At 40.9% G+C, this 25469-nt stretch overlaps 1 protein-coding gene across 1 annotated transcript in view; it reads left to right on the forward strand.

The window, feature by feature from the left end:
• Positions 1 to 542: 542 nt before the first annotated feature.
• The window catches only part of LOC124711809 (small G protein signaling modulator 1-like), a 319654-nt gene continuing 294727 nt past the window's right edge, over positions 543 to 25469 (forward strand). Inside the window, exons 1-4 of the mRNA XM_047242033.1 lie at positions 543 to 832; positions 1201 to 1244; positions 1362 to 1437; positions 13278 to 13440. Coding sequence (XP_047097989.1) covers positions 814 to 832; positions 1201 to 1244; positions 1362 to 1437; positions 13278 to 13440 — 302 coding nt within the window. The 5' untranslated portion in view covers positions 543 to 813. The remainder of the gene's footprint in view (positions 833 to 1200; positions 1245 to 1361; positions 1438 to 13277; positions 13441 to 25469) is intronic.

The following is a 25469-nucleotide window of genomic DNA, read 5'->3' on the forward strand; positions in this document are numbered from 1 at the left end:
AGGTACTACATAAAAATAAATGAAGAAAGATCACACAACATTACAATAGATAAAAGAAAAAGAAAGTACAGCACCGTTCTGATCTGGCTATTAGAAAGAGAGTTTCTTCAGATTCGAAAATACTATGGTATCTTGTGTTCTGCCCTGGTAATCTAACCCGCAACGACAGTGTAATGTTACCGTCATAACTGTTCTGTTACCGTGAGACTGATGAGGTAAATGAGGTACTACATAAAAATAAATGGAGAAAGATCACACAACATTACAATAGATAAAAGAAAGAAAAGTACAGCACCGTTCTGATCTGGCTATTAAAAATAGAGTTTCTTCAGATTCGAAAATACTACGGTATCTTGTGTTCTGCTCTGGTAATCTAACCCGCAACGACAGTGAAATGTTACCGTCATAACTGTTCTGTTACCAAATAGACCATGAGTTGAGTAGAGCATTTGACATGCAGTGGGCATGGTACCTAGAACGACACGGGACTTCGTCCGGGGAGTGACTCGACATCGATCCATCCCCTGTTGGTGCAAGTTGACAGTGGGAGGAAGACCGAAGCGATCTGTCAAAAATTGTAGCGGAACTTTAGTAGTCAGTATTTCGGTTGATAGAAAGTGACGTTGTAGTAGTGGACGACGGTAAAATGTGCCGTAATGAAATGTTACATTGTGTCTAAGAAGTACAAGTTTGTCAGCGATGTAAATTGTTGAACCGTGGTGAAAAAATAGGTGTTTGATGTGAAGTGCTGATTATATAGTCTCGCCGAATAAAAGATTTTTCCTATTTGGCTCTAAAAGTTTCATCGCAGAAATGACAGCCATAGAAACAGGTAAGCGGAACGCCGTCAGTCTTGACCACCTGTTATAAAGCCTTCAAGCACTAACAGCGTTAGGTGTTAAAACTTATTTGGTGAATTTCTGACAGTGAGATGACAGCACTATATCCTGTAGACAAATGTATACACTGGTTCATGAGTACAGTGTTAGATGTAATGCTTAAAGTTAATAATAGTTTGATTTTGTATATTGTGTGTATCGATAGGCTCTGTAATAGAAAATTATGTAGACCAGTATGCAAATGAAAGGTAACTGCTACAAATGACACAAACAGACCAAATTATAGAAGTATGTTGTCAAACTTTTTGTCTGCATAACAGTAAATTTTGTAAGTTTATGATCATTTTTTTATTAATTTCAGGGAAGCAGCACAAGGAAAGGCTAATATGGAATGTAAAGAGGGAGGTATGTGTGAGTTTACAGAATTGTTGTTCTTTTTGTAGTACGTTTACAATTCAACTGAGCCAGTACTTGTTGTTGGTAATTAAGTTGTCATGTTTATATTCTCTTCATTTTTTTCAGGTAAAACAAATAATGGAAGAGGCTGTAACACGCAAGTTTGTTCATGAAGAAAGCAGCTCAATAACATCTCTATGTGGTAGGCCCGTTTCTTGCTTTCTGCTTTTTTTAAAGCCACAATGTCATATCCAGGATGGTGTATGACCATTATTTCTTTGAAGTATGCTTTGATCTTGTTTGAAATGTTATTTTGTTTACAGTTCTGCTACTTCATATTCTGTTGTGCAATTTTGAATTAATAATTGCAGCCATGGTGTATCAGAGTGTGAGAAAAATGCTACGTCGAACTGAGGAAGAGTTTCTATTTATCAACAGCTGTTATCACAATAAGAGTGCAATATGCAGAAATGTATGATAGGCGCTAGATGAACAAATGTTTATGTTGTAGAGAAAAGTTTCTGTAAGTGAACCCGTAACTCACCTCCCCCCTTTTTTTTTTTTATTTTTTTTTTCAATTGTTAAATGATTTTACTCTCAGTGCAGGAATTGCTCTTTCAGAAAATAATTTCAGTTCATTTTGTGTTTGAATTTCCTTGGGCGTTGGCTCAGTTGTTCCACCACTACCAGTGAAAGTATACTCTTTCTGCCTTCATAGTACACACAGTCTTGGAATGGGTTAATTCACATTCATGCATATTTATAGGATTAAGGCAGAACTGTTTCAAAGCTCAGGAGCATAATTTCATACTTTGGGCATCCTCGTTAACTTGTTTTACATTATGTTCAGATCATTGTGCTGTTGAATTTGGGTTAGATGTTGTTACATAATCTCTGCCATGCAATTCACAGTGGTATGCAGAGTATAGAGTGGATTATGCACATGACAAACAGTGACAGCACATACTACACTAATAAAAAATTGTTAAAAATGATAACAATAAATTTAAGTTACTGAACTGCAGCATAATGTGTGAGTCTTAGAAATTTTCTGTTTCGTATATTTATTTATTTATTTATTTATCTCTTGTTCCGGTGATCCATGTTGTGACACTATCACAGGATATGGAACGTGTCAATTTTACAAGCTTTTGGCCAGAATTTATGGTAGTACATAAAACAAAACAAAAACAGTAAACATTAACTTAGGTCCCACTACAAAAAAATACATTTTAGATATAGACAGAGATTACAAAACAAAAAACAGTAAACAGTAACTTAGGTCTCACTACAAAAATACATTTTAGAGAGAGATAAAGATTACAAAATAATAAGTGTTACAGAGAAATGAATATTGCAAAGTATATGTTTGCAATAAAAATATTCGGTATTACAAATACAAATTTGGCCATACATTTGCAATTTACAATACAAGAGATGTTAAACACTGTAGTTCAGGAACTCTTCTAATGTATAAAATGATCCTTGCAATAGGAACTGCCTTAATGTTTTTTTAAACAAGAGATCATAATCTACCAAACACTTAATTCTTGAAGGGAGGGCATTAAAAATCTTACAGCCACTGAAATGGACTCCTGTCTGCACCATACTTAGATTTGGCTGTTCATAGTGGATATCGTGTTTCCTTCTATTATTGTGACTATGATATGCACTATTCAGCTTAAAGATGGATTTTTCTTTCCTTATGAAGCACATCAACGAGAATATATATTGCGCAGTGGAGGTAAGTATTTCAAGCTTCTTAAAAAGAAGCATGTGGCTCTAGGATGGACTCCACACATGATCCTTATGGCTCTTTTTTGTACACAGAGTACTTTTTTAGCCAGTGGCTGATTTCCCCAAAATATAATTCCAAATGCCATAATTGCATGAAAGTAACCATAATACGCTGACTTCATGGTTTCCATATTTATATAAGAAGAAACAATGCGACAAGGTTGGGTAGAAAATTGAGATTTTTTAAAAAGTATTTAGCGTATTTTATTATTCTGACAAGCTAGTTTTCTAGCCTAATTGTTTTTTCTGCTAATTATGAAGTTTTCCGAAATAGTAATTCCACACATTAGTAGTGATTGATTGCTGCCGTGGTATGTAGTTACCACTGTTGCATGGCTGGAGTTTTGTGTGAGGATTTATTAACATGTGAGAGTGTATTTAGCATTCTGTTTAGGTTATTCAGGTGTATCTCACATTTCAGGTTTTCCTGAATATATGTATCTAAAAATTCTCACAATGCTATAATGCTGAGACAGTTTTTGTGTCAGTTGAAAAAACAAGTGTTTCTGTGCAGTTAGGAAAATGATGAAAAGTCTTAAAAAGACTTTATAATAAGCTTGTTAATTCTGAATCACTGCATTTAATTTTGTATTGTAACAGCTATTTCATCACACGGTCTAACGAGGATATTGATATCATCTGCAAAAAGAACTGTGGTCCTGTTAGTTATTTTTTCTGCTATGTCATTAACATTAGATATGAAGGGACTGGGCCCAAGAACTGACTCTTGAGGGACTCAGTTTCTGACTTTCCAATTACTATATAAATTAGAAATTTTGTGTGTTTCTGCAGCTTTGTGTTTTATGTGGGTGATTTGTTGGCAAACGTCGAGGAAATAACGGATGCGTTTGTTTGATAGACCTCAAATTCCATTCCACAATTATTTAGCTTCTGCAACAGGATATCACGATCAATTACATCATCTCCCCTATTGGGTTTTGTATCTCTTTTGTGAGTTCATGTTTAGCTGACATGGGGCCCCTGTCCTTGCAGCACTACTTCCATTACTGTGCTGTAGGTCTGTCCTTCCACTACTTTCTTGTCTTTGTGTGTGTGTGTGTGTGTGTGTGTGTGTGTGTGTGTGTGTGTGTGTGTGATGCAAGGATCATATTATTGAATCCTGCACTTTAAATGCTCATCATGGCAGGGCCAGAGGGACTCAGGGCAACAGTTATCCAGCCAGGTAGCCACTGCTGTGGCTGTGTCTCGCCCATGGGGAGAGCCGTCGTTTGAAGTGGGTGCCACTGAGGCAGATGGCTGACAAATAAAGCAGCTCAAAGTTTCTTCCCCTGATGGTCGCACAGCCCCAACAGTCTCTTCTGAAGGAAATGATTACTACAATTTGGAGAGGTGTGACACCACATTGTTTTCTTCCCTGGCTATGATGTGGGAGGCATGTAGTACTAAGAAACAAGGAGGGAATACTCCCCACAATACTTAGTTTGCTCGAGGACCATTATTCTTTGTTGAATAACTTGAGGACAGATTTGAGGAAGTAGCATTGATCTCAAGAGTGAAAGGTGGTTCAGCTGTGATTGAAATGGCATCCCCTGCTCTTACGGAAGGGTGACAGGGTATTATCTTCCACTGCTACCTACGTTTACTGACCAGTGAGGAGTTATGTGCCAGTTTGGAGTGATGGGATGCGTGTTTTGCCCATTGTGTCCATCTGGGGCCAAGTGACTATAGGGTTGATACTGGGACCTTCATCTTGGCCTTGCAAGAAGACTTGTTGCCTTAAAAGAGCAAGGTGGTGGTATATCGAAGTGATGTGACACCTTGTTCCCCTTTCCATGAGGTGCTTCAGATGCTTGAGGTTTGAGGATGTCTTCAGATTATAATGCCAGCCCAATGTGTAGGGATTGTAGCCCCATTTTTGTCAGCTGGGGAGAGAACCATTCCTCCTGTTCACCAGACTGCACAGTCTTCCAGAGAGTAAAGAAAATCTAAGAATAAAAGACTGATGACTGGCTCGTGTATCAGGAGGCTAAGAATATGTGTGATTGTTTACATCTTGTATGTATAACAATGACTTTTTCTATGACTGTGATGATGTCATTGCCTCTAGTGACAGTATCCTCTCCCTGTGTGGCTTCTATTTGAGCCCTCACGCTGCTTGACTCCATTTGCTCCTCGGTTGTTGGGATCTCCTACCATTTTCCCCACACCTGCTTTGGGAGCATTGTCTCCCTAACCACTAGGGATATTATCACCAACTCCATCTGGAGAAGCAACACTCTCCTCTGGCATATCACATCAGAAAGGGTAAGCTCTCACCCAGGATTCTACTCTGTGTATTGATGTGTACCAATGCTGTATCCTCACAACCAGTGGCAGCAAGTGACCATGGAGTATGACCTGCCTCCTTGGTCTCTTCAAGCCCTCACAGGATACTGATAGAATGATCTTCCAGTGGAGCTGTAGCAAATTTTTCTGCCTCCTGGTTGAGCTTTGACATCTTTTATGTGTTTCCTCTGCTCCCTGCAGTGCCCTCAAGGGAACTTGGTTCCTCACATTCCATGCCCCTATCCTCTGTGGCAATTCAGTCTATATTAAGAATGTCTATATTAAGAATTGAGCTAGCTATGACAGAATGATGGTCAGAGTTTGCACATGTCTTCTGGAATTTGTCCGCAGTGCACATGTACCACTTCTTACAACTTTGGAGGTTGTGTCTGTTTAAGTGAGGACGTCTCTGGATTTTATGGTCATAATGTGTATCTCCCACTCAGTGGTGAAGTATTTCGGAACCTGTCTAGACTGATTTCTCAGCCTCCCCCATTCTTCCTCATTTTGAGTAACTTCAATGCCCTCAACCCTTCTTGGGGTGGCACTACCACCACTGGCCATGGTAAAGCTATATAAACTTCACTCAAAGGACTTGATCATTGCCTCTTGAATACCAATGCCCCCACACACTTGAGTGTGGCATATGGATCATATTCAGCCATTGAGCTTCCCCCTCCCTCCCCCCCCCTCCCCACCTCCCCATCATTGGTGAATTCCTGCTTGGCTATCACGGGTCCCCAGCCTTTGCAGCACCTCATCCCTTTCTGTGCTGCATATCTATCTTCTAGCTATCTTTTTCCTTCCCTTGGGGAACAGGTCTTGGGCATTTTCCAGAATGCATTCTGAAATTTTGGTAGCCTGGCATCTGACAAGTCCCTTGTCTGTTCTTTTCTTCTTCCTTCTTTCTTCATTTTCCATCTCCTCCCCCTCCTCTGCTTCAGAATTTGAGATCTCTCTTTGTTCCTTCTTCCTTCCTGTGTGCTCCTGAAGGCTGACCCAAGTGCTTGACACATAACAAGTGACTGGATAACGTGTATTTCCCAGCCCCAGGCTGTGGGTTGGGTTCGCACCTGCCCCAGGCCCAGGGAGGGGTGATTGCCTGAGCTGCTACCTTCCCAATTTCCAATTGGTCCCTTTGTCTGAAGTTCTGGGGGATGTGACATGAGGTGCGAACAATCATCTAGATAGAGTAGCCCCCTCTGAGGGAGCCCCCAGTTAGGAGTGCACCATCAGAGACGTAGAAAATCATGGGGGATTTTTTTCACAATGAGCCAGTCTTCATCATCTCAGGCTACATCTACTAAATTTAAATGGATTGAGGCTAAAGATCCGACGACTCTCCCATCTGCATCTTGGTTCCTTGTGGTGTCATGTATCGAAGGGGTCAATGTTTTGCAACAGTTAATCTGTTTATTACTCAGAAAGGTGTTGATGCAATTTCAGGCTTTTGAAATCCTACTCATGCTTACGTAATGGGACTTTGCTTCTTGAGACCAATTGTGATTTTCAAGCTCAATGACTGATTACGGCTTTGTTCGTCCATGGCTATCCTGTTCGTGTAGAGATCCATCTGCTACCCCATCAGCTGGCTGTGAAGGACAAAAAGGAACACTCTTGCAAAGACTTTTTACATCACAGCAGCCAATATATGTCTGCGTCTTCATCTGCCAACCATACAGGCTCTAAGAAATCGCACAAAGGCAAAAGGTCTTTTCCTTTCCCGACTTGAGGATCCTCTTCACTGGTGTCACTGAATGATACCTGCATTTGGCAGACCTCCATTTAATTGGTGCACACTGCCTACTACTTCTTTACCCTGAAATCTGCAGGCTGACCCAGGGAGAATGCTGACACCTCTGTAGATTTCATGGATCAGGTTCCTACACCATGTAGCAGTAAGTCTTTGACAGCTGGCACTTGGCAGCCACTTGAGTGACCGCCCTTTGTTTCCTCCTCCCCTTTCCCCATTATGACTCCTCTCCAGTGGAAGGTTCTTGGAATTAGATCCAAAAAGCAGGAATTATGGCTGCTCTTCGAATTTCAGTGTTGGATTGTTTTCTGCCCCCAGGAAACCTAATTACATCCTCTTGACTGCTTTGACCTCACACACTTCCTTGTGGTCTGCTTTGCCATTCCCTCCTCAGCGGACAGCAATCTTTCCAATAGGAGAGTTGTGCTGCTCCTTCGGAATGATGTTCAAAGTCAAACCATGTCATTGAAACACCTGGCTGCAAGCTGTTGCAGTCCCTATTTTCCTTTCTCCTTTCACCTTTTCTCTTTGTAGTGTCTACATTCCTTCGTCATTCACTGTCACCAGGGCAGACATACTCCGTGTTATTAGTCAGCTCCCTCACATCTTTTTTCTGCTCAGCTACTTTAATACCCAACATCCCTCTTCGAGAACCTTTCTGAGAGGTTCCTTTTGGCTGACCTTCTTAGGCAACTGAACCTCATCTGTGTTCAACATTGGATCACTCACATTCATTTCTGACTCCATGCACACCTATTCCCATTTGGGCCTCTCGTTGTGCACTGCCCAGCTTGCCTATCATCTTGAGTGGTCTGTTCTCTCTGACACATACTCAAATGACCATTTCCCATGCGCTCTTCATCTGCTGACTCCTACCCCAACTGCATGTAAACCCAGTTAGGCAGCTTTCTGAGGCCGAATAGAGGATTTCTCGTTCCTGGTGACCTTTGCCAAACATTTCCCCAGTTGCGATGACCACATAGAGTATCTTACGAATGTTATTCTTGCGCTGCAGAATGTCCCATACCTCGCACTACCTCTTTACCACACTGTGTCTCAGTCCCCTCGTAGACTGAGCTGTGTCACAACATGATTCACCTGTGCAAATGTGCTATCTGCATTTTTAACTGTCATCCTACAGTGGCGAACTGTATTCATTATGGGAAGGTGTCTGCACAGTCTCATGGCATTCTTCAGGACAACAAAACAGCTCTGTATTTTCTTTACAAATTGTTTTAACAGTTTCACTCCCTCTTCCATCGTTTGGGAGCAACCTCCATTGTGACTCTGGGACAAATTTTCATTCTCAGATTTTTGGCCTGACTGTAGCAGATGATGCCATTGTGAACCCATTTGCTATCTCTAACACCTTGGGCCACTATTTTGTGGAGGTTTTGGGCTCCACCCACTACCACTCCCATCTTTCTCCCCGAAATGAGTGGAGGAGGCTTGGGTGATATCCTTATGAATTTTACAATGCCACCTTTATCTTGACATAGCTTGACCATGCTCTCACCTCAACCTGATCTTGTGCACATTCAGATGTTGCAGCACCTGTCTCTTGCGGGCAAGCACTTTCTCCACCATACGAATAATTGCAAGTGGATAGATAGCACGTTTCCCAGATGGTAGCATGAAGCCATTGTCATATCCATCCATAAGCCCAGTAAGGACAAACATTTTCCTTCAAACTACCGCCCCATTTCTCTTACCATCTGTGTTTGCCAGGTGGTGGAACATATGATTCATGGCCAGCTGATTAGGTGGTTACAGTCATGTTATCTACTAACCACTGCACAATGTGGATTTCATGCACGCCATTCTGCTGTTGACTATCTCATCACTTTGACAGCCCATGTTAAGAATTGTTTACTGTGGATATACCAGACTGTGGTCGTGTTTTTTGATTTGGAAAAAGCCTATGTTGCCTGCTGAAGGACTGGTATCCTCTGTCCCCTATACACTTGCAGCTTCCAAGGCTGCCTGACCCATTTCCTTTAGAAATTAAAAAAAAAAAAGTGTTCAAAGTACTTGTGGGTTCAATCTTGTGGACACGTCTATCCAGCAGAATGGGGTGCCTCAAGGCTCCGCCCTGAGTGTCATCCTCTTTGCTATAGCCATTTACCCTGTTGTGGACTGTCTCCTGCAAGTTATCTCTGGCTCCCTTTTCGTCGACAACTGTGGGAGCTATTGTGGTACACCATGGACTTGTCTCCCTGAGCAGTGTTTTCAACAATGTCTCGATTGTCTTTACTTCTAGAGCATCGACAGTGGTTTTCACTTTTCCATTGATAAAACTGTTTGTATGAATTTATGACAGCGCAACGAGTTTCTTCCATCATCTTTACATCTTGGGCCTGTTGCCCTTCCATTCGCTGAAACTAAGAAATTGTTGGGGCTCATGCTTGACAGGAAACTTCGTGGTCCTCCCATGTGTCTCACCTAGCTGCAAGCTGTATCTGGTTCCTGGATGTCCTACATGTCCTAAGCGATACTTCCTGGGGAGTGGATCAGGCCATCCTTCTCACCAGTCCCTTGTCCATTTGAAACTGGACTAAGAGTGTTTCATTTATTCATCTGCACATCCATCCATCTTATGCCATATTATGTTTGGCCACTGGTGCCTTTTACTGTAGCCCAGTTGAGTCTCTCTGCAGAAGCTGCCGAACTGCCACTGTCATACCAGCATATCGGCTGTTTTAGTGAACAACACACAGACTGTTGATCTCATTTTACTTCTTATCTGTTGAAGCAATATGACAAAGGCCATTTAATCTGTGGTAGGGACATCCACTGTCTGTGCAGCATATTTTCTGGATCTTTCTCCAAGAGGAAATCTTTGTTTTTAGCTCTCTTTCCTTCTGTTGATTAGGCTTGATGTAAACTTGCTTTCAAATTCCTTTACTGTTTTTGTGCCCTAAAAAAAAATTGATCTTTCATTTGCAGCCATGGTCTCCTCCCCTCCATCCATTGAAGAATCCATGATGACTTGGGTGACACTAACCACTTTTGGATCATCCTGTCCCTCCCTCTGCATCTCTCACTTGGATGTCCACTCAAATCGGCACTTAACAGTGCTGGCTGGAGTGCCTTTGCCTTTGCCTCTGCCATTATCCTTAGCACCCCTCCACATGAAGGTATTAAATAAATGTCAAGATCACAACAGCAGCCATTGTATCGGCAGCAGACTTGTTGATCCCTATTCCTTGGGATCCCCCTCGGTGGAAGACCATACCTTGGTGGACCTCAGAAATTGCTGTAGCGATTTGTGGTTCTCGAAAACCATAAATGACATCTATTGACAGAGCACCTAATAGCCTTTAAATGGCTCCGTGCCCAAGTCCACTACATAATAAAATGACAGAAGCAAGAATGCTGGAAACAGTGTGTTACTACCATTGGACTGTGTACCCTGCCTTTGCAGCTTTGAGCAAAGGTTGGACACCTCTGGACACCAGCTCCCTACAGGTATACCTAGTGTCTCCCTGAATGGTGTGGTCTATACTGATCCTAATGCTGTTGCTGAACATTTAGCTTTGCGTTACGTTCAAGCCACTGTGTCTGAGAATTATCAGCTTGCCTTTTGTATCGTTAAAAAGGCAGTGGAGCAAATTCATTCACTACACATCACCTGGAGCTATATAATGCTTCATTCAGTGAGTGGGAATTTCTCAGTGCCCGAGCCTTTTGCCTCGACACAGCTCCAGAGCCAGACCACTTCCACAGCCAAATGCTCAAACACATATTAGTTGATTGCCAACATCATGTCTGTGCTATTTTTAACTGTATCTGCAGCAAGCATGTGTTCCCATCTCAGTGGCAAGAAAGCAAGATTGTCCTGATACTGAAACTGGGGAACCACTCAATGAGATGACAGCTATTACCCAATTAGTCTCACTAATTTTCACTGCAAGTTACTTGAATGTATGATGAGCTGGTGGCTGTGTTGCTACCTTGAGTTTTGGGGTCATATGGCTCTGTCCCAGGGCAGTTTTCACCAGGACTGTTGTACTGCTGACAATTTGGTCAGCCTGGAGTGTGCTATCCAGTTGGCTTTTGCCCAGCATCAAGACCTTATCGCTATCTTCTTTGACTTGCAAAAGGCTTACGACATCATGTAGTGACATCACATCGTTATTACACTTCGTGAATAAGGTCTCTGGTGTCCGCTTCAGATTTTTCTCTGAAACTGCTTACCATACCATATTTTCTGGGTTCAGGTGGTTGCTTCCAACAGTGTACTCCCCCCCCCCCCCCCCCCCCCCCCCCCACACACACACACACACCAAACTGTATTTAGTGTGCCCCTTTTTGTAGTGGTTATCAATGGTGTAGCTGCAGCTGCAGGGTCTGCAGTGTTTTACTTCCTGTATGCTGATGATTTTTGCATTTATTATTGTTCCTCCACTGTGGGTATTGCTGAACTCCGGCTGCAGCATATCATATGAATGACACAGTTGTGGGCTCTCACCTTGGCTTCTGGCTTTCCACCACTAAGGCATTTCATGCTCTTCCGTCACCTTCGTACTGCCCATTCACAACCAGACCTCTACATTGATGACCAATTGCTCAGTGTGGTGGAATTGATCACAGTTTGCATATGGTGTCTCTGCTCTAAACTCGAACTTCTTCCACTGTCACCTGTGAGGGAGCAATCGTGCATACGCCCATGCAGTGTACTCCACCCACTGATCTATCTTGACCTATCCTTTGGCCTGAAACACTATTTTGACCCCATAGTTTTTTTGCCACCTGCTCCTAGTTGTCCTTGATCCATTTCCAGATCTGGAAGTGGTATATACTAATGGTTCTATGGCATGCAAGGTGCAGTGAACTATGCTCCCCACCACACAAGTGCAATGTATTCACTGCAAAGTGGATGGTCATTGCTTGAGCTCTCGATTGCATTTGTTCTCGCATTTGCAAGATGTTAATAACTGGCAGTGACTCCGTGAGTGATCTTCAGGCTATCAACCAATGCTACCCTCAATACCATTGCTTTTGAGTATCCAGGATCTCCTTTCTAACCTCCATCAAGCTCAGCTGTCGATTGTTTACCAGATACTAACTTTGTGGATGGGGTAACAGAACCAAACCTTCGTTAGACTCTATGGTGTCACTTGTTCTACGCTTGTAACACAGATTGGTGTGCCCTGGTTTCACCGAGTGAACTGTGAGCAATAAAGGAGCCTATGATCATGTGGCAGTCTTCCTGTCAAGCTTGTCAGCAGTACTCTACCATTGTGTAGATTTTGCATTGGCCACACTTGGCTAACAAATGGCAATGTTGTACAATGTGAGGATCCACCGTACCATTGGCGTGGTACCCATCTGATGATGGCCCACAACTTACTGGACTGTCCCAATTTGGTTATCTTAAGGCAAAACCTTAAACTTGCTGACATGCTACCTCCAGTGCTAGTGGATGACAATGTATCTGATTTTAATTTTACCTATGAAGGTGGTTTCTACTCATCTCTATGAGGTAGGGAGCATTAGCATCATTGGCCACTTGAGAGATTGGACAGGTGCCCCATTGCCTGCTGAGACCCACGGGGCTGATAGCTGCCCTTTCTCGGTGATCCGGCCTGGCTCCTGCTCTTCCCATCTTATTATTTCTTGCTTTTTAACATCTGTGTTGGTTTACTGTCTTGTTGTCATTGTACTCTTTCCTGAGATCTTATCAGCTTGTCCACCTTGCTAGTTTTCTTGTGGTACTGCGGGGTGAGGAAACACTGGCCAGAAGCAGAGGGTGTGTTTCCATTTGCAGTTTTCAGATTTCAGAATACACCACTCATGATTGATGAATTGTAAATACATTAGCAGTTCTGTGATAAATATAACACACACTTTGTTGATTGTAGCCAGAATTTCAGAATATTCATTGGATAAACTTTTAAAAATTGTGTGTAATTCCTCAGACGTTGTAGCAGGCATAATCTCAACAGCTCATTGCTCTGTGCAGTGAATGTGACATTCGCAGACACTTAATGTTATGCGTATCCAGTAACTACAAAATTGTACATCTGATTAACATGTTTGTCTTGATTATAATTTATTGTACATGCTGCTGTAAAGTTTGATAATTATGTAATGGTAGAATTATTTTCATCAAGGTCACATGCATTTGACAATATTTATTAAAATAGCTGTTGATAAATATCTTTTTCTGATAATGTATCTTTAATTGCAATATTTATTTTCAGGAGCAGTAGAAGCCTGTCTTTCGCAAGGTTTAAAACGACGTGCTCTTGGTCTCTTCAAAACAAGCTCTACCACAGCACTTATTCACAAAGTTGGGAAGGTCTTTGAACCAGCTGCAGTTGTCTCACAACTTGTGATGCAAGCAGAGGCTGTGGATCCAAATCGGTTTGTACATGTTTGTATGATTTGTAACATACATAGTAATAGAATTCTATCTGCTGATCTACAAAATACTGAGTTAATGATATGTTGGTTAATAATTTGAAATAGTGCACAAGATGGTGAACTGCAACATTAAATTCTTAAGTTATCACATATATAACATGACTTAGAATTTTATCTTGGAAATAGCTGCAAAAGGTAAAACTGAAAGATGTCATATATTGTGTTCACTTTCCATGTAAAAGGGGGGGGGGGGGTGGGGGGGAGGAAACTTCCAAGCAAATGCTCGTCTGATGTGTCGTGAAATTTTTACAGGAAAGCAATGACATGTAAATGTGATTACTGTGTTTAAGATGCTTAATACTCATGTATACTCTGTTGACATAACTTGTTTATTAAAAGGAATATCCAGGATAACTATCAGTTCATGTGTGTAAGTATAAGGCAAAGTCTTCTGATAGACAATTTATGACCCAAAATGAAATTGTTAATGAAATACTGTTGGCAATAAAAGGATATTTTTTCCAAATAAGAATTTGAAAATAAATTGTGCTTACCACTTGGAACTGAATAAATGGAAGTAATCATAAACACAAATTTTTTGGTCAAATGTTTCTTTCTGCCTTTTCAACTGTCTACCAGACAAATGAGACCCTATATGTAAAAGCTGGTGCGTGCGCACACACACACACACACACACACACACACACACACACACACACACACACACACAGAGCTACAGTGTATCTATGGACTGCACAATACTGGGTAGGAGTTCTGCCTGTATACTGAGGTGAGGGGTTGTAGGATGGAGTGAGCAAGAGAAAAAATGAGGGGAAAGGTTTGCTGATGGGTTAGAGGGAGACAGTAGGTGTAAGTGATGGGAATGCGGAAGGGGAAGGCAGCACATGTGCGATATAGGAATGTGAAGTACTGGCACAACTACTGGTGAGTTTGTGTAGTTCACAGTGACATGGAGTAGAATGTGGGAGGAGGGAGACTGGGGGGAAGAGGGTGTGGTCACAGGATAAGTGGGTCTTGGGAAATGGTGGATGCGAGTGTTGGTGCAAGAGGTCATTGGAGGTAGAGGCCAAGCAGATCATGAGAATGAAGGATGTGTAGCAGAGATGACTCCTATGTACATAGTTCAGAGAAGCTGGTGCTGAGAGAAGGATACAGATGACATTGATTGTGAAGCAGCCATTGAAATAGTGTATTTTGTACTCAGCAGTGTTTACTGCCACTGATTGGTCAGCTCTTTCTCAGCCGCAGTTTGGCAGTAGCCTTTTATTCAGCTTAATGGCCCAATCAAAATACTTTTCCCTCTGGCATCAATAATGCTTTGATTTTATCACCCCTGCTTGAATATCACAATCTGAATAAACTTCTGGCTGACGTTACTAACTCCAGATAAGACTATCTTGGGAACAAGTTACTGATGGCCTCATTCTTCAGTTATTTATCATCTCCCCCCCCCCCCCCTCCGCACTGCCTCAGCCATCAGGTAAGCAACATACCATTAATTACACATGTTGTAACACTGCAACTGAGCAAGTAAGTGATTGCATGCATGTGAATGTGTGGGTGCTTGCATAGGCACAGGCGTGCCTGCATTTGTGTATGTGCATATGTTCTTTTTTTCTGTGGCCTTCATTCAAAACTTAAACTACTTTCTCAGTTTCTTTCTCAGGCAGTTGTTATGCTCTGAATGCCATTTGAAGTTATGATGGAATATACACAAGATGGTCCAGCATAGTAATAAATGGATGAAATTCACCAATATTGTTTCTCTGTGGTATCAGCAATAAATTATGGGCCGACTTTTCCTCTAATAACTGTTGCGTCTCTTTAATCAGGATCCGTTTTACAGTGGTTTAACTGAAAAAGGTCTCGGAATAGTGATGTCTTTTGTGAAGGATCTAATTTGTTGCCATGTTAGCAAAACAAAAGTGCACACTGAACTCCAGTGTAGTATCCTGGAAGAAAGATATCATACTGAGTGAGATGGGCTGCTCTTAAAATTTCATGAACCTGGATACTATAGATTTAATGATAAAATTAGGGAGAGTATAGTGTATAAGGAAACATAAAGTTATTTCTACTTCCTTCACAACACCCGTGAATGAGGGAAAGGTGGCTAGTAAAATAGGTACTATGTGGCCTGTGCCATGGCTTACAGGTGATGAAAATTACCCAGTGTGTGTAGTGATCTGTAAAGCTAGCCACTTGGGGAGAATCACTACTCTAAACACATATGTGGCGTGCACTGGCACCCAAGCTATCGCAGCACGTACTTGCTTTTCTGTGCTGCAGTCCCTCATCTCTGACTATCCTTCCTTCTCTTACTCTTTCTCATGGTGGCAGCCTTTGATGTTGATCCAGGCACTCCCTAGGTTCTGCTTTCTGTTCTTGGAATATTCATACATCACTTTTTGGCTGAAGTAATTTTTGGTCCCCTTCTGGGTGTGACCTTCATTTTTTTTTCTTTTTTTTCTTTTTTTTTTCAGTGGGATTGACTGGAGACCATCACCTTAAATAATGCCTATTGCAAGCAAATGTTGAAGCTCATCTGTACACAATACCTGTGTAGGCTCTTACATTCCTTCAAAGCCAATACAATAGATAGTCTGACATGGAGTTGCAATGTGTACCTTTTCAGTTGTTGAATACTCTTGACAACACAGGGTCACACTGCTGGTGTCTGGGCTGCTAGCTTCCCATGCATGCCAAGTAGTAGATGCCCATTTCCTGGGGCATCAGGACTCCCAGCAACAGCCTTCATGCCAGATGGCCTTTGCTGCAGCTAGGTGCCACATGTTCAGAGCAGGTGGCATCCTAGTGGAGACTCTGATTTGGCCATTTCGTACAGAAATTGCAAGGCAGACAGTTTCAATACTACTGCTTTCTCTGGCTACCCTGTGGGAAGAGGAACAAGCCAAACATTTGGGAGTGAAACAGTTTATCCAATTCTTAGTATGTACTTGAACTGATGGAGGTTCTTTTATTACAAAAAAGCTACAATTTTTTGTGGAACATGTTGAAGACAAATTTGGAGGAGTTGAGTCATTGAGAAAAGGTGCAATGGATCACTATTGTTTAAAACCTCCTCTGCCTTATAACCTCTTGGGGCATGTGAACATCTGGATGACATACCAGTGGCCATTGATCCACACTCTGCTGTGAACATGGTCCAAGGAATCATCTTCCACAGAGACCTATGTTCCAAACAGATGAGGAGCTATAGGATAATCTTGAGTGCTGAGGCATACATTTTCTTAGATGCATCCAAAAAAAGTCCCAAGGATAATTATGCAGATATAGACAACTTGATCTTAGCCTTTGAAGGGAATGTCCTCCTAGAAAAAGGTACTCAAAGTGCACAGGTGTGACACGAAAGCTTATGTTCTACCACCTATGGGGTACTTCCGATGCTTATACTTTGGTCATCTGTCATACCATTGCATGTTGGACCCAAAATGTGACAACTGTGGCCATTTAATCCATGAAGCTAGTCCTAGGGAACAACCAACTTTGTGTGAGAGCTGCATGGAACACCATCCTCACTATTCACCAGTTTTTCATTCTCGCCACAGCTGCATTTGTCAACAGATCTTTACTCGTTCGAACCCCCTTCCTATGGCGACAGGATCGTAATGCTGAACTAGCACATTCCCCATTCTGATAACACAGCTTCACTAAAAGCGTCTTTTCAGGTAATGTCAACATGCTGCGACTGCTGGCGCATCTGATTATCCCTCTCATTACAGCTCCTTTTATACACAATTGTCATGCGCAGTCACTGACGTTTTGCTGTCCAGCGCCATCTGTCAGACTTTTGTGAACTTTGTGTGTGGTTTTTCTCATAAAACCACATGTCATTCCAAGCATGTGTGTCAATTTCTTACCTCTCTATCTACATTATTCCGAGGTTTATTAAGTTTTCAAATTTATACTGACTTTTTAATCACCTGGTATATCATTAGGCGTAAGATAGATGCTGCATACAGGAAAATTAAAGAGACCTTTGGAGATAAGAGAACGACTTGTATGAATATCAAGAGCTCAGATGGAAACCCAGTTCTAAGCAAAGAAGGGAAAGCAGAAAGGTGGAAGGAGTATATAGAGGGTCTATACAAGGGCGATGTACTTGAGGACAATATTATGGAAACGGAAGAGGACATAGATGAAGATGAGGTGGGATATATGATACTGTGTGAAGAATTTGACAGATAACAGAAAGACCTAAGTCAAAAAAAGGCCCCAGGAATAGACAACATTCCATTAGAGCTACTGGTAGCCTCGGGAGAGCCAGCCATGACAAAACTATACCATCTGGTGAGCAAGATGTATGAGCCAGGCAAAATGCCCTCAGACGTCAAGAAGAATATAATAATTCCAATCACAAAGAATGCAGTTGTCGACAGGTGTGAAAATTACTGAACTACCAGTTTAATAAGTAATGGCTGCAAAATACTAGCACGAATTCCTTACAGACGAGTGGAAAAACTGGTAGAACCTGAACTTGGGGAAGATCAGTTTGTATTCTGTAGAAGTCTTGGAACACATGAGACAATACAGACCCTACGACTCCTCTTGGAAGATAAATTAAGGAAAGGCAAACCTACGTTTCTAGCATTTGTAGACTTGGAGTAAGCTTTTGAAAATGACTGGAATACTCTCTTTGAAATTCTGAAGGTGGTAGGGGTAAAATACAGGAAGCGAAAGGCTATTTACAATTTTTACAGAAACCAGATGGCAGTAATAAGAGTTGAGGGGCATGAAAGGGAACCACTGATTGGGAAGGAGGTGAGACAGGGTTGTAGCCTGTCCTCGTGTTATTCAATCTTTATATTGAGCAAGCAGTAAAGGAAATAAAAGAAAAATTTGGAATAGGAATTAAAATCCATGGAGAAGAAATAACTGAGGTTATTGGAATTCTGTCAGAGACAACAAAGGACCTGGAAGGGCAGTTGAACGGAATGGACAGTGTCTTGAAAGGAGGATACAGGATGAACATAAATAAAAACAAAATGAGGATAATGGAGTGTAGTCAAATGAAGTAAGGTGATGTTGAGGGAGTTAGATTAGGAAATGAGACACTTCAGGTACTAGATGAGTTTTGTTACTTGGGGAACAAAATAACTGATGATGGTCAAAGTAGAGAGGATATAAAACGTAGACTGGCAATAGCAAGGAAAGCGTTTCTAAAGAAGAGAAATTTGTTAACATCGAGTATAGATTTAAGTGTCAGGAAGTCGTTTCTGAAAGTATTTGTATGGAGTGTAGCCATGTATTGAAGTGAAATATGGATGATAAATAGTTTAGATAAGAAGAGAATAGAAGCTTCCGAAATGTGGTGCTACAGGAGAATGCTGAAGATTTGATGGGTAGATCATGTAACTAAGGAGAAGCTACTGAATAGAATTGGGGAGAAGAGGAAATTGTGGCACAATCTGACTAAAAGAAGGGACTGGTTAGTAGGACACATTCTGAGGCACCAAGGGATCACCAATTTAGTATTGGAGGGAATTGTGGAGGGTAAAAATCATAGAGGTAGACAAAGAAATGAATACACTAAACAGAATCAGAAGGATGTAGGTTGCAATAGTTACTTGGAGATGAAGAAGCTTGCATAGGGTAGAATAGCATGGTGAGCTGCATCAAACCAGTCTCTGGACTGAAGACCACAGCAACAACAGTGGGTATCCAATCCAGCCCAGCAGAATTTTATTTTTAATGATAGTAGAATATTTTCCACATCCTTTGTTGTGACTTTTTTAAAATCTGTAAGATACTCAGCTTCTTGATGGAGTCCAAAGGGATTTACTTTACTCTGAAACTCTGCTACATCAACATCTGACTTTGCTATGTTAATGAAGAACTCAGTTAAACTCTCTGATATTTGAGTTGGGTTTACAATATAGCTGTCCTCTACTTTAATTGTAGATATTTCATTACTACTAACTCTAACACCTAACTCTGATTTGACAATGGACCTCACTTCTTTTGTTTCACTTTTTTGTTGTACAGTGAACTTATTTGCCATTTGTTTGGCTGCCTTCACAAATTTTTTAAATATAGTTTTGTAATGATGAATATAGTAAAACATCTGTTTTTATTATTTTTTAGTTCACTGTGGAGTTTCTCTTCCTGGCACTAGAAATTTGTATACACTGAGTTATCCATTGAAGTTTATTAGTCATTTTGTTACATGTGGTTCTAAGTGGGAAAGTTTCATTAAATATTTCAAGAAAGCCACTTAAAAATTGTTAAAGTGACTATTACTTGAAATACAGCTGTTATAAGCCAAGTCAGCTCTCTTAACTTATTTCCAAATATAATTGACTTTTTTTTCGTTGAAGTTCCTTTTCGTGTGGATTTTGTTACATGAAATTTCTTTGTTAATTTTGGTAGTTTAATGAATAATTCAGAGTGGTCAGAGGTTCCTAAATCTATGCAACATTTATGAACATCTTCAAATACATAATTTGTTGAATATTATTAATACAGGTGTGCATGTACTCTAGTGGGTTGCATGAAGTTGATTTTGAAGCTAAAGTTTTTTTTTATAAAGCCAATGAATTTTGGACACGTCATTGCTTTCCACTTTGATATCCATATTGAAGTCAGCAGCTCATGCTATTGTTTTCCTTTTTTTTTTTGTAATTGAGCTTTTAAAGCAGGCAATGAAATTTCAGCAGAAAAGCTTCAGTTGTAGCTTTCTCTGTAAATAGAAACAACAACAACATTTGGGTGCCTCAACTTGATACAGCAACTTTCAAATATACACTCTTTATTAAAATGATTAAAATCATTCCTTATTTCATATTTTATATCAGAATGAGTAAGTATTCAAAGCGACCATTTGATTTCTCTCGTCTACAAAAACTGTTGGCTAAACTGAATTCTGGATTTTATTAAGAATTTTAGTATTGTCAGGTGTAAGTCAGTGTTCATTGAGTCAAATAACTCTGATATTTCTACATTCAAATGGAATAATTTGTAATTTGTCCCTTTTACGACTTTTGTTTGAAAAGTCAGCACTTGGAGCATTTATATTAAAGTCCTTATGTAGGGACATTCTTTCCTATTCATCTTCTCAAGCATACTCTTTCTTGCACACAATTTTGGTCTTGCCATTTTCATTACCAAACACTGTTTTTCTATCCCTATTACTTCTTATAAGTTTCCCCTATTTTTCAGAATTTTACATGTATTGGTGTACATTGTACTATGAATTTTGGATCCTGACCTGTTTAAACAGAGACCATCTTTGCCCAAACACTTATTGCATAAGAAGTTATTCGGAATTATGAACACAGCTCCTAGTTCATTACAGTTTTTGTTCATATCACAGTTTGTTCTCTTTATATATCAATCACTTACTGATGTCCTCTAGGTAATACTACCATCCATGATTCTATAAGTTTTGTAGAGGTTACTGGCAGATCAAATTAAATTTCTTGTTTCACTTATAATTTCCTCTTCAGTGTTGCTTCTAAAAGAATTCGCTGGAGATTAGACTCCTCCCTCGAGCATGGGTGTGCGTGTTGTTCTTAGCATAAGTTAATTTAAGTTAGTTTAAGTAGTATGGAAGTCTAGGGACCGATGACCTAAGCAGTTTGGTCCCTTAGGAATTTACACACATTTGAGCATATAAAAGAATTTGTACCTACATGGATGACGACTCCTTTGTAATTCTTCAGAGAGGCCTCTGCTGAACCATCCTGAGAGTTATGTCTGTTGCTAAAGTGTTTCTTTAACAGGCAGGTCTTGATTCCTGATGAATGTCTATTGTGGAATTTGGCAGTACCACATTTTTCACCAGAGAATCACCTATAACGAGTAATTCATTTTTTTCACCCTGCTTTTCATTACTGAGATGTTACGAATTCTTTTTGCTGTACATTACACTTGTCAACTTGTATTTATTTTCAGGTCTTGGGACTTCCACACAAGTTATTTCCTTAAGTGCAGTAGCCTCATTGTTTGAGCTAATGACTGCATCATTCCACCCATTTTTGATGTTATTTTCGTCTATTTCCTCAACTGTTAAAAAAATCCTGTATTTCAGGTCAAAGTCTTCATGATTCTGCGCTGATAGTTCTGCTTTTAAAGTGTCATTATCACTAAGAAGCACCTTAATAATTTCTTCCTGCAAACACCCTGCGGAGGCTATAGTTCAATTCTTTTATCTTGGCGGTTCGCGCATGCCCGCCCAGACGTGGGAGATTGCTGCGTTGCCAGTTGCACACGCCAAGCAAACTTACATTTAGGGGGGAGCACGAAGTTTATGAAGTAAAGCCACCACGGCCGCATTAACGCTTTTGCTCCTACAGAGACGTGGTCCCCGCATTCCGCGCTGTGAGTGATTTGGTCATCATTGCACTGCTCGCCTGTGCAGACACATGGTGTTCCAACTGCTTTGACACACTTATCATTCGATTTCACAAAAACTATGTGGCCCAAAAATTTGATTTTTACACATCTCCTTGACTGACACCTTCCCCCCATAAATGACTTAATTTTGTTTCGATGTTCAACGCAGTTATTGTGGAGCATTAAATGAAGTAAACCACTGCACGAAATTTTGAAGAGTTTGCTGAGGTAAAAGTCCATAGCGTATACTTTCCATATGGTTGACTTTAGTTGCCACTAGAAATTTCAAAAAATTACATTCAAACGAATAAAATTCATGAAGTAAGACACTTCGATATTGTTTTTAAATAAAGAAAAATTGAGCACTAAATGAGGTTTGAGCTCGGAACCTTTGGCATAGCAGCCAAACACTGTAACCATTACGCTAACGCAGCTTGGAATTGAATATTACTCCTGGAGGACTTTAAATGAGGACACAAAATACCGACAAACACTGTTGGTATGACTATGAATTAGTCACGTTTCGTCGAAGTACAATAGGAAATAAACAATTACCGCTGTTCTTTATTGCGAAAAAGCTGTTAGTGAGAATGATAGAAACACCTTTCCTTGCTATCGCCTGAATTAGGAGGCTTATTGCTTGTTTGGTTTGATTAATTAATAGAATATGAAGCAATTGGTATAAAGAATGCTTTTTCCAAACTTTCTATAAAAGAAATTCTGCTATCAAGACGTTGCTTTCGTTCAGTTACTTTATTTGTTACTGAACGTTTCTAAAAGTGAAGACACTCGTCTGAGCTCTGTACTGCAGTCGAGCTCTGGCAACGTCGTTCTCTGTTCATTGACTGACTATATTTTTGTGATGTCAGATGCGCAGAACGAACGTAAACTCGGCCGCTGTCATAAATGACGCGCACTTTAGTTTTGGGTTTTCATCCTGCAAACAGTCAAGGCACGACTAGTGAATATCATCGCTAATAAATTTTAAGCGTATTTTTTTCACACAGTCTGTGCAGCCACAAGTTGCACTTCACACACAGAATTCCTTTTACAATTTCTGACACTTTTTACACTATTAACTTTTGCCTATTTTCGAGCGTCGTCACTGCACTTTCCAATGGGCGCCATCTTGCTATTTTTTCCTGCCCCTCTGCAATTGGCATTGCTCTACAAGAAACATACTTCACTGACAACCATTCCTTAATGCTCTGTGGTTATTGCCCATTCTGTCAGAATGTGCTGGGTCTAAGAGAACATCTGAAGGGATCTGTGCTTTGGTTCATACATAAGTTAACATTGAACAGATACCCATTCATACCACATTGGAAGCAATTGTGGTGCAGCTGCAAATGATCTCAACAATAACTATTTGCAACTTTTAGAAACCTCCAGGTGACCGATGACCTCAGCAATTTGGTCCCTTAAGACCTTACCAAACCTCCAGGTAGACCACTTACTTAAACTGAGTTAATGACCTTAATCCAACCCCCCCCCCCCCCCCCCCACACACACACACACACACACACACACACACACACACACACACACACATCACATATACACACTTTACTTCTACTTGGGTTCTTCAGTGCACACTCCTCCCGTCTGGTATGCCTACAGAATTACTCTGCTATTCACATTTAAGTAGATGGCAGAGGGTTCATTGAACCACTTCCAAAAGCTGTTTCCAGTCCTGAGCAGTGCGTAGGCAAAACAAACACTTAAATCTTTTCACTCGAGCTCTGATTCCTGTTATTTTATTATGATGGTCATTTCTCCCTTTGTAGATGGGTGCTAACAAATTTCCTTCACATTCGGAGGAGAAAGTTGATCATTGAAATTTCGTGAAAAGATCCAGCTGCAATAAAAATGCCACATATCATATCTGTGGCACTCCCTCTCTAATTTCTCTTATTGTAAAAGGAGCTTCTTTGAACTTTTTCTGTATCCCTTGTACTTGACCAGCTTCTTGCTGACCATGATCTCTCCTTCTTTACTTAATAGTATTCTTATCCACTTTAGTGCTGTCGAACTAACAGTCTCTTCCCCCAATCACATGGCTTCACCCCATTGGTCACTTCATGATGGTCTTTGTTGCAGTGACCAAATTCTGGAGATCCTGTCACTTTCCTGCCATTGCCAGTTGGACCAACTACCACACTGAGTGCATCAAACAGCCAACTGGCAATTATATGTATCTGCTGTTACCATATCCCTGTCAGATTGCATCTATGAGATTGGATGAGATGTCTGCGACACAATCACCCATGCTGCTGTAAGTGCTGTCTCCATTTTTACATGTCCCCTCCATCGGCGGCTGGTGCCACAGTGGACCTAGGATGTAGCCATAACTGTTCAGGATCACTGATGTGCGCTGCAGTGTTTCATGCAACATCCTTCACAGATCCACCCTATCACTTTAAGCAATTTCATGCCAAGGCTCACTCTCTAATTAAATGCTGTTAGAAGGAATTCTGGCAGCACCATGCCTCTTCCTTGGGAATGTATACCTCTTTATCCCGGATGCTGATGCCTAGCTCTAGTCTTCTGGACTATCAATGATCGACAACTGTTCCAGGTCTTGTCCTTCAGGTTGGTCTTTTTACTGATGTCAGTTCTTGCTGAACATCTTGAGACCCATTTGGTGACAGTATCAGTGTCCTCTTATCTGGCTACCTTTCTGCTGCAGAAATGACAAGTTGAAGATATCCTCCTGTGTTTAATCCCCTGCCAAGCAGAATCATATATTGAACTTTCCACTGAGTGGGAACTGCTTCAAGCTCATTCCTTCTCTCACAATATGGCCCCAGGCCAATTCAATTCATAATCAGATGATCTGACACCCGAATATTATTCAAAGGCTCTATCTCTTCAGGATCTTCAATCATATTTGGCTTGACGGTGTCTTCCTTTGCTGTGGCAACAGAATAATTTTCCAAAACTTAAGCCAGGCAAAAACCCAACATCTATCAACAGATATCCTCATCGGTGTGCTTTGCAGAGTGCATGAAAAAGATGGTTGCCCTCTGATTATGCTAGCTTCATGACTCTCAAGGCCTTTGTCCCCCTGTCAGTGTGGTTTCTGGGAAGTACGATCCACAACCAACCAAGTGGTTAGGTTGGAAACAGCAATCTGACAGGCTTTTTCTGAATGCCAACACCTCATTTCAGTCTTTTTTGATCCACACAAGGCATATCATACCGCCTGATGCCATCACATTTTACTCGCATTCCATGGCTGGGGCTTTTGCACTCCCTACCAATTTTTATCCATCAGTTTTTATGCCAGCAGTTATTCAAAGTTGGTACTTCGTCCAGCTCTCCACATATCCAAGAGAATAGCATCCTGGAGGGCACTGTGCTAACAAGGGCAAGGCCTCAGACACAGCCAACCGATTTGGCTCACATTTGGCAGGTCTCTTGTGTAAAACCTAAAACAAAGGACTCTAAGATATTTTGGGTCAACACCCCTGCAATTTTGAGAAAACAATCCCTGAAGGTTATGATGAGCTATCGACTCAAAATTGGAGGGATCGATAGATAATTGTTAATAGAGCATTTTTCATCATTAGGTATGGGGTCTGCAAATGCAAACTTTTCCAGAAATTGAGGAAAGAAACTTTTACAACTGCCGCTTCTGTACCCACATGGTA

This window comes from Schistocerca piceifrons, chromosome 8, assembly GCF_021461385.2.
Source record: "Schistocerca piceifrons isolate TAMUIC-IGC-003096 chromosome 8, iqSchPice1.1, whole genome shotgun sequence".
NCBI classification, from domain to species: Eukaryota; Metazoa; Arthropoda; class Insecta; order Orthoptera; family Acrididae; genus Schistocerca; species Schistocerca piceifrons.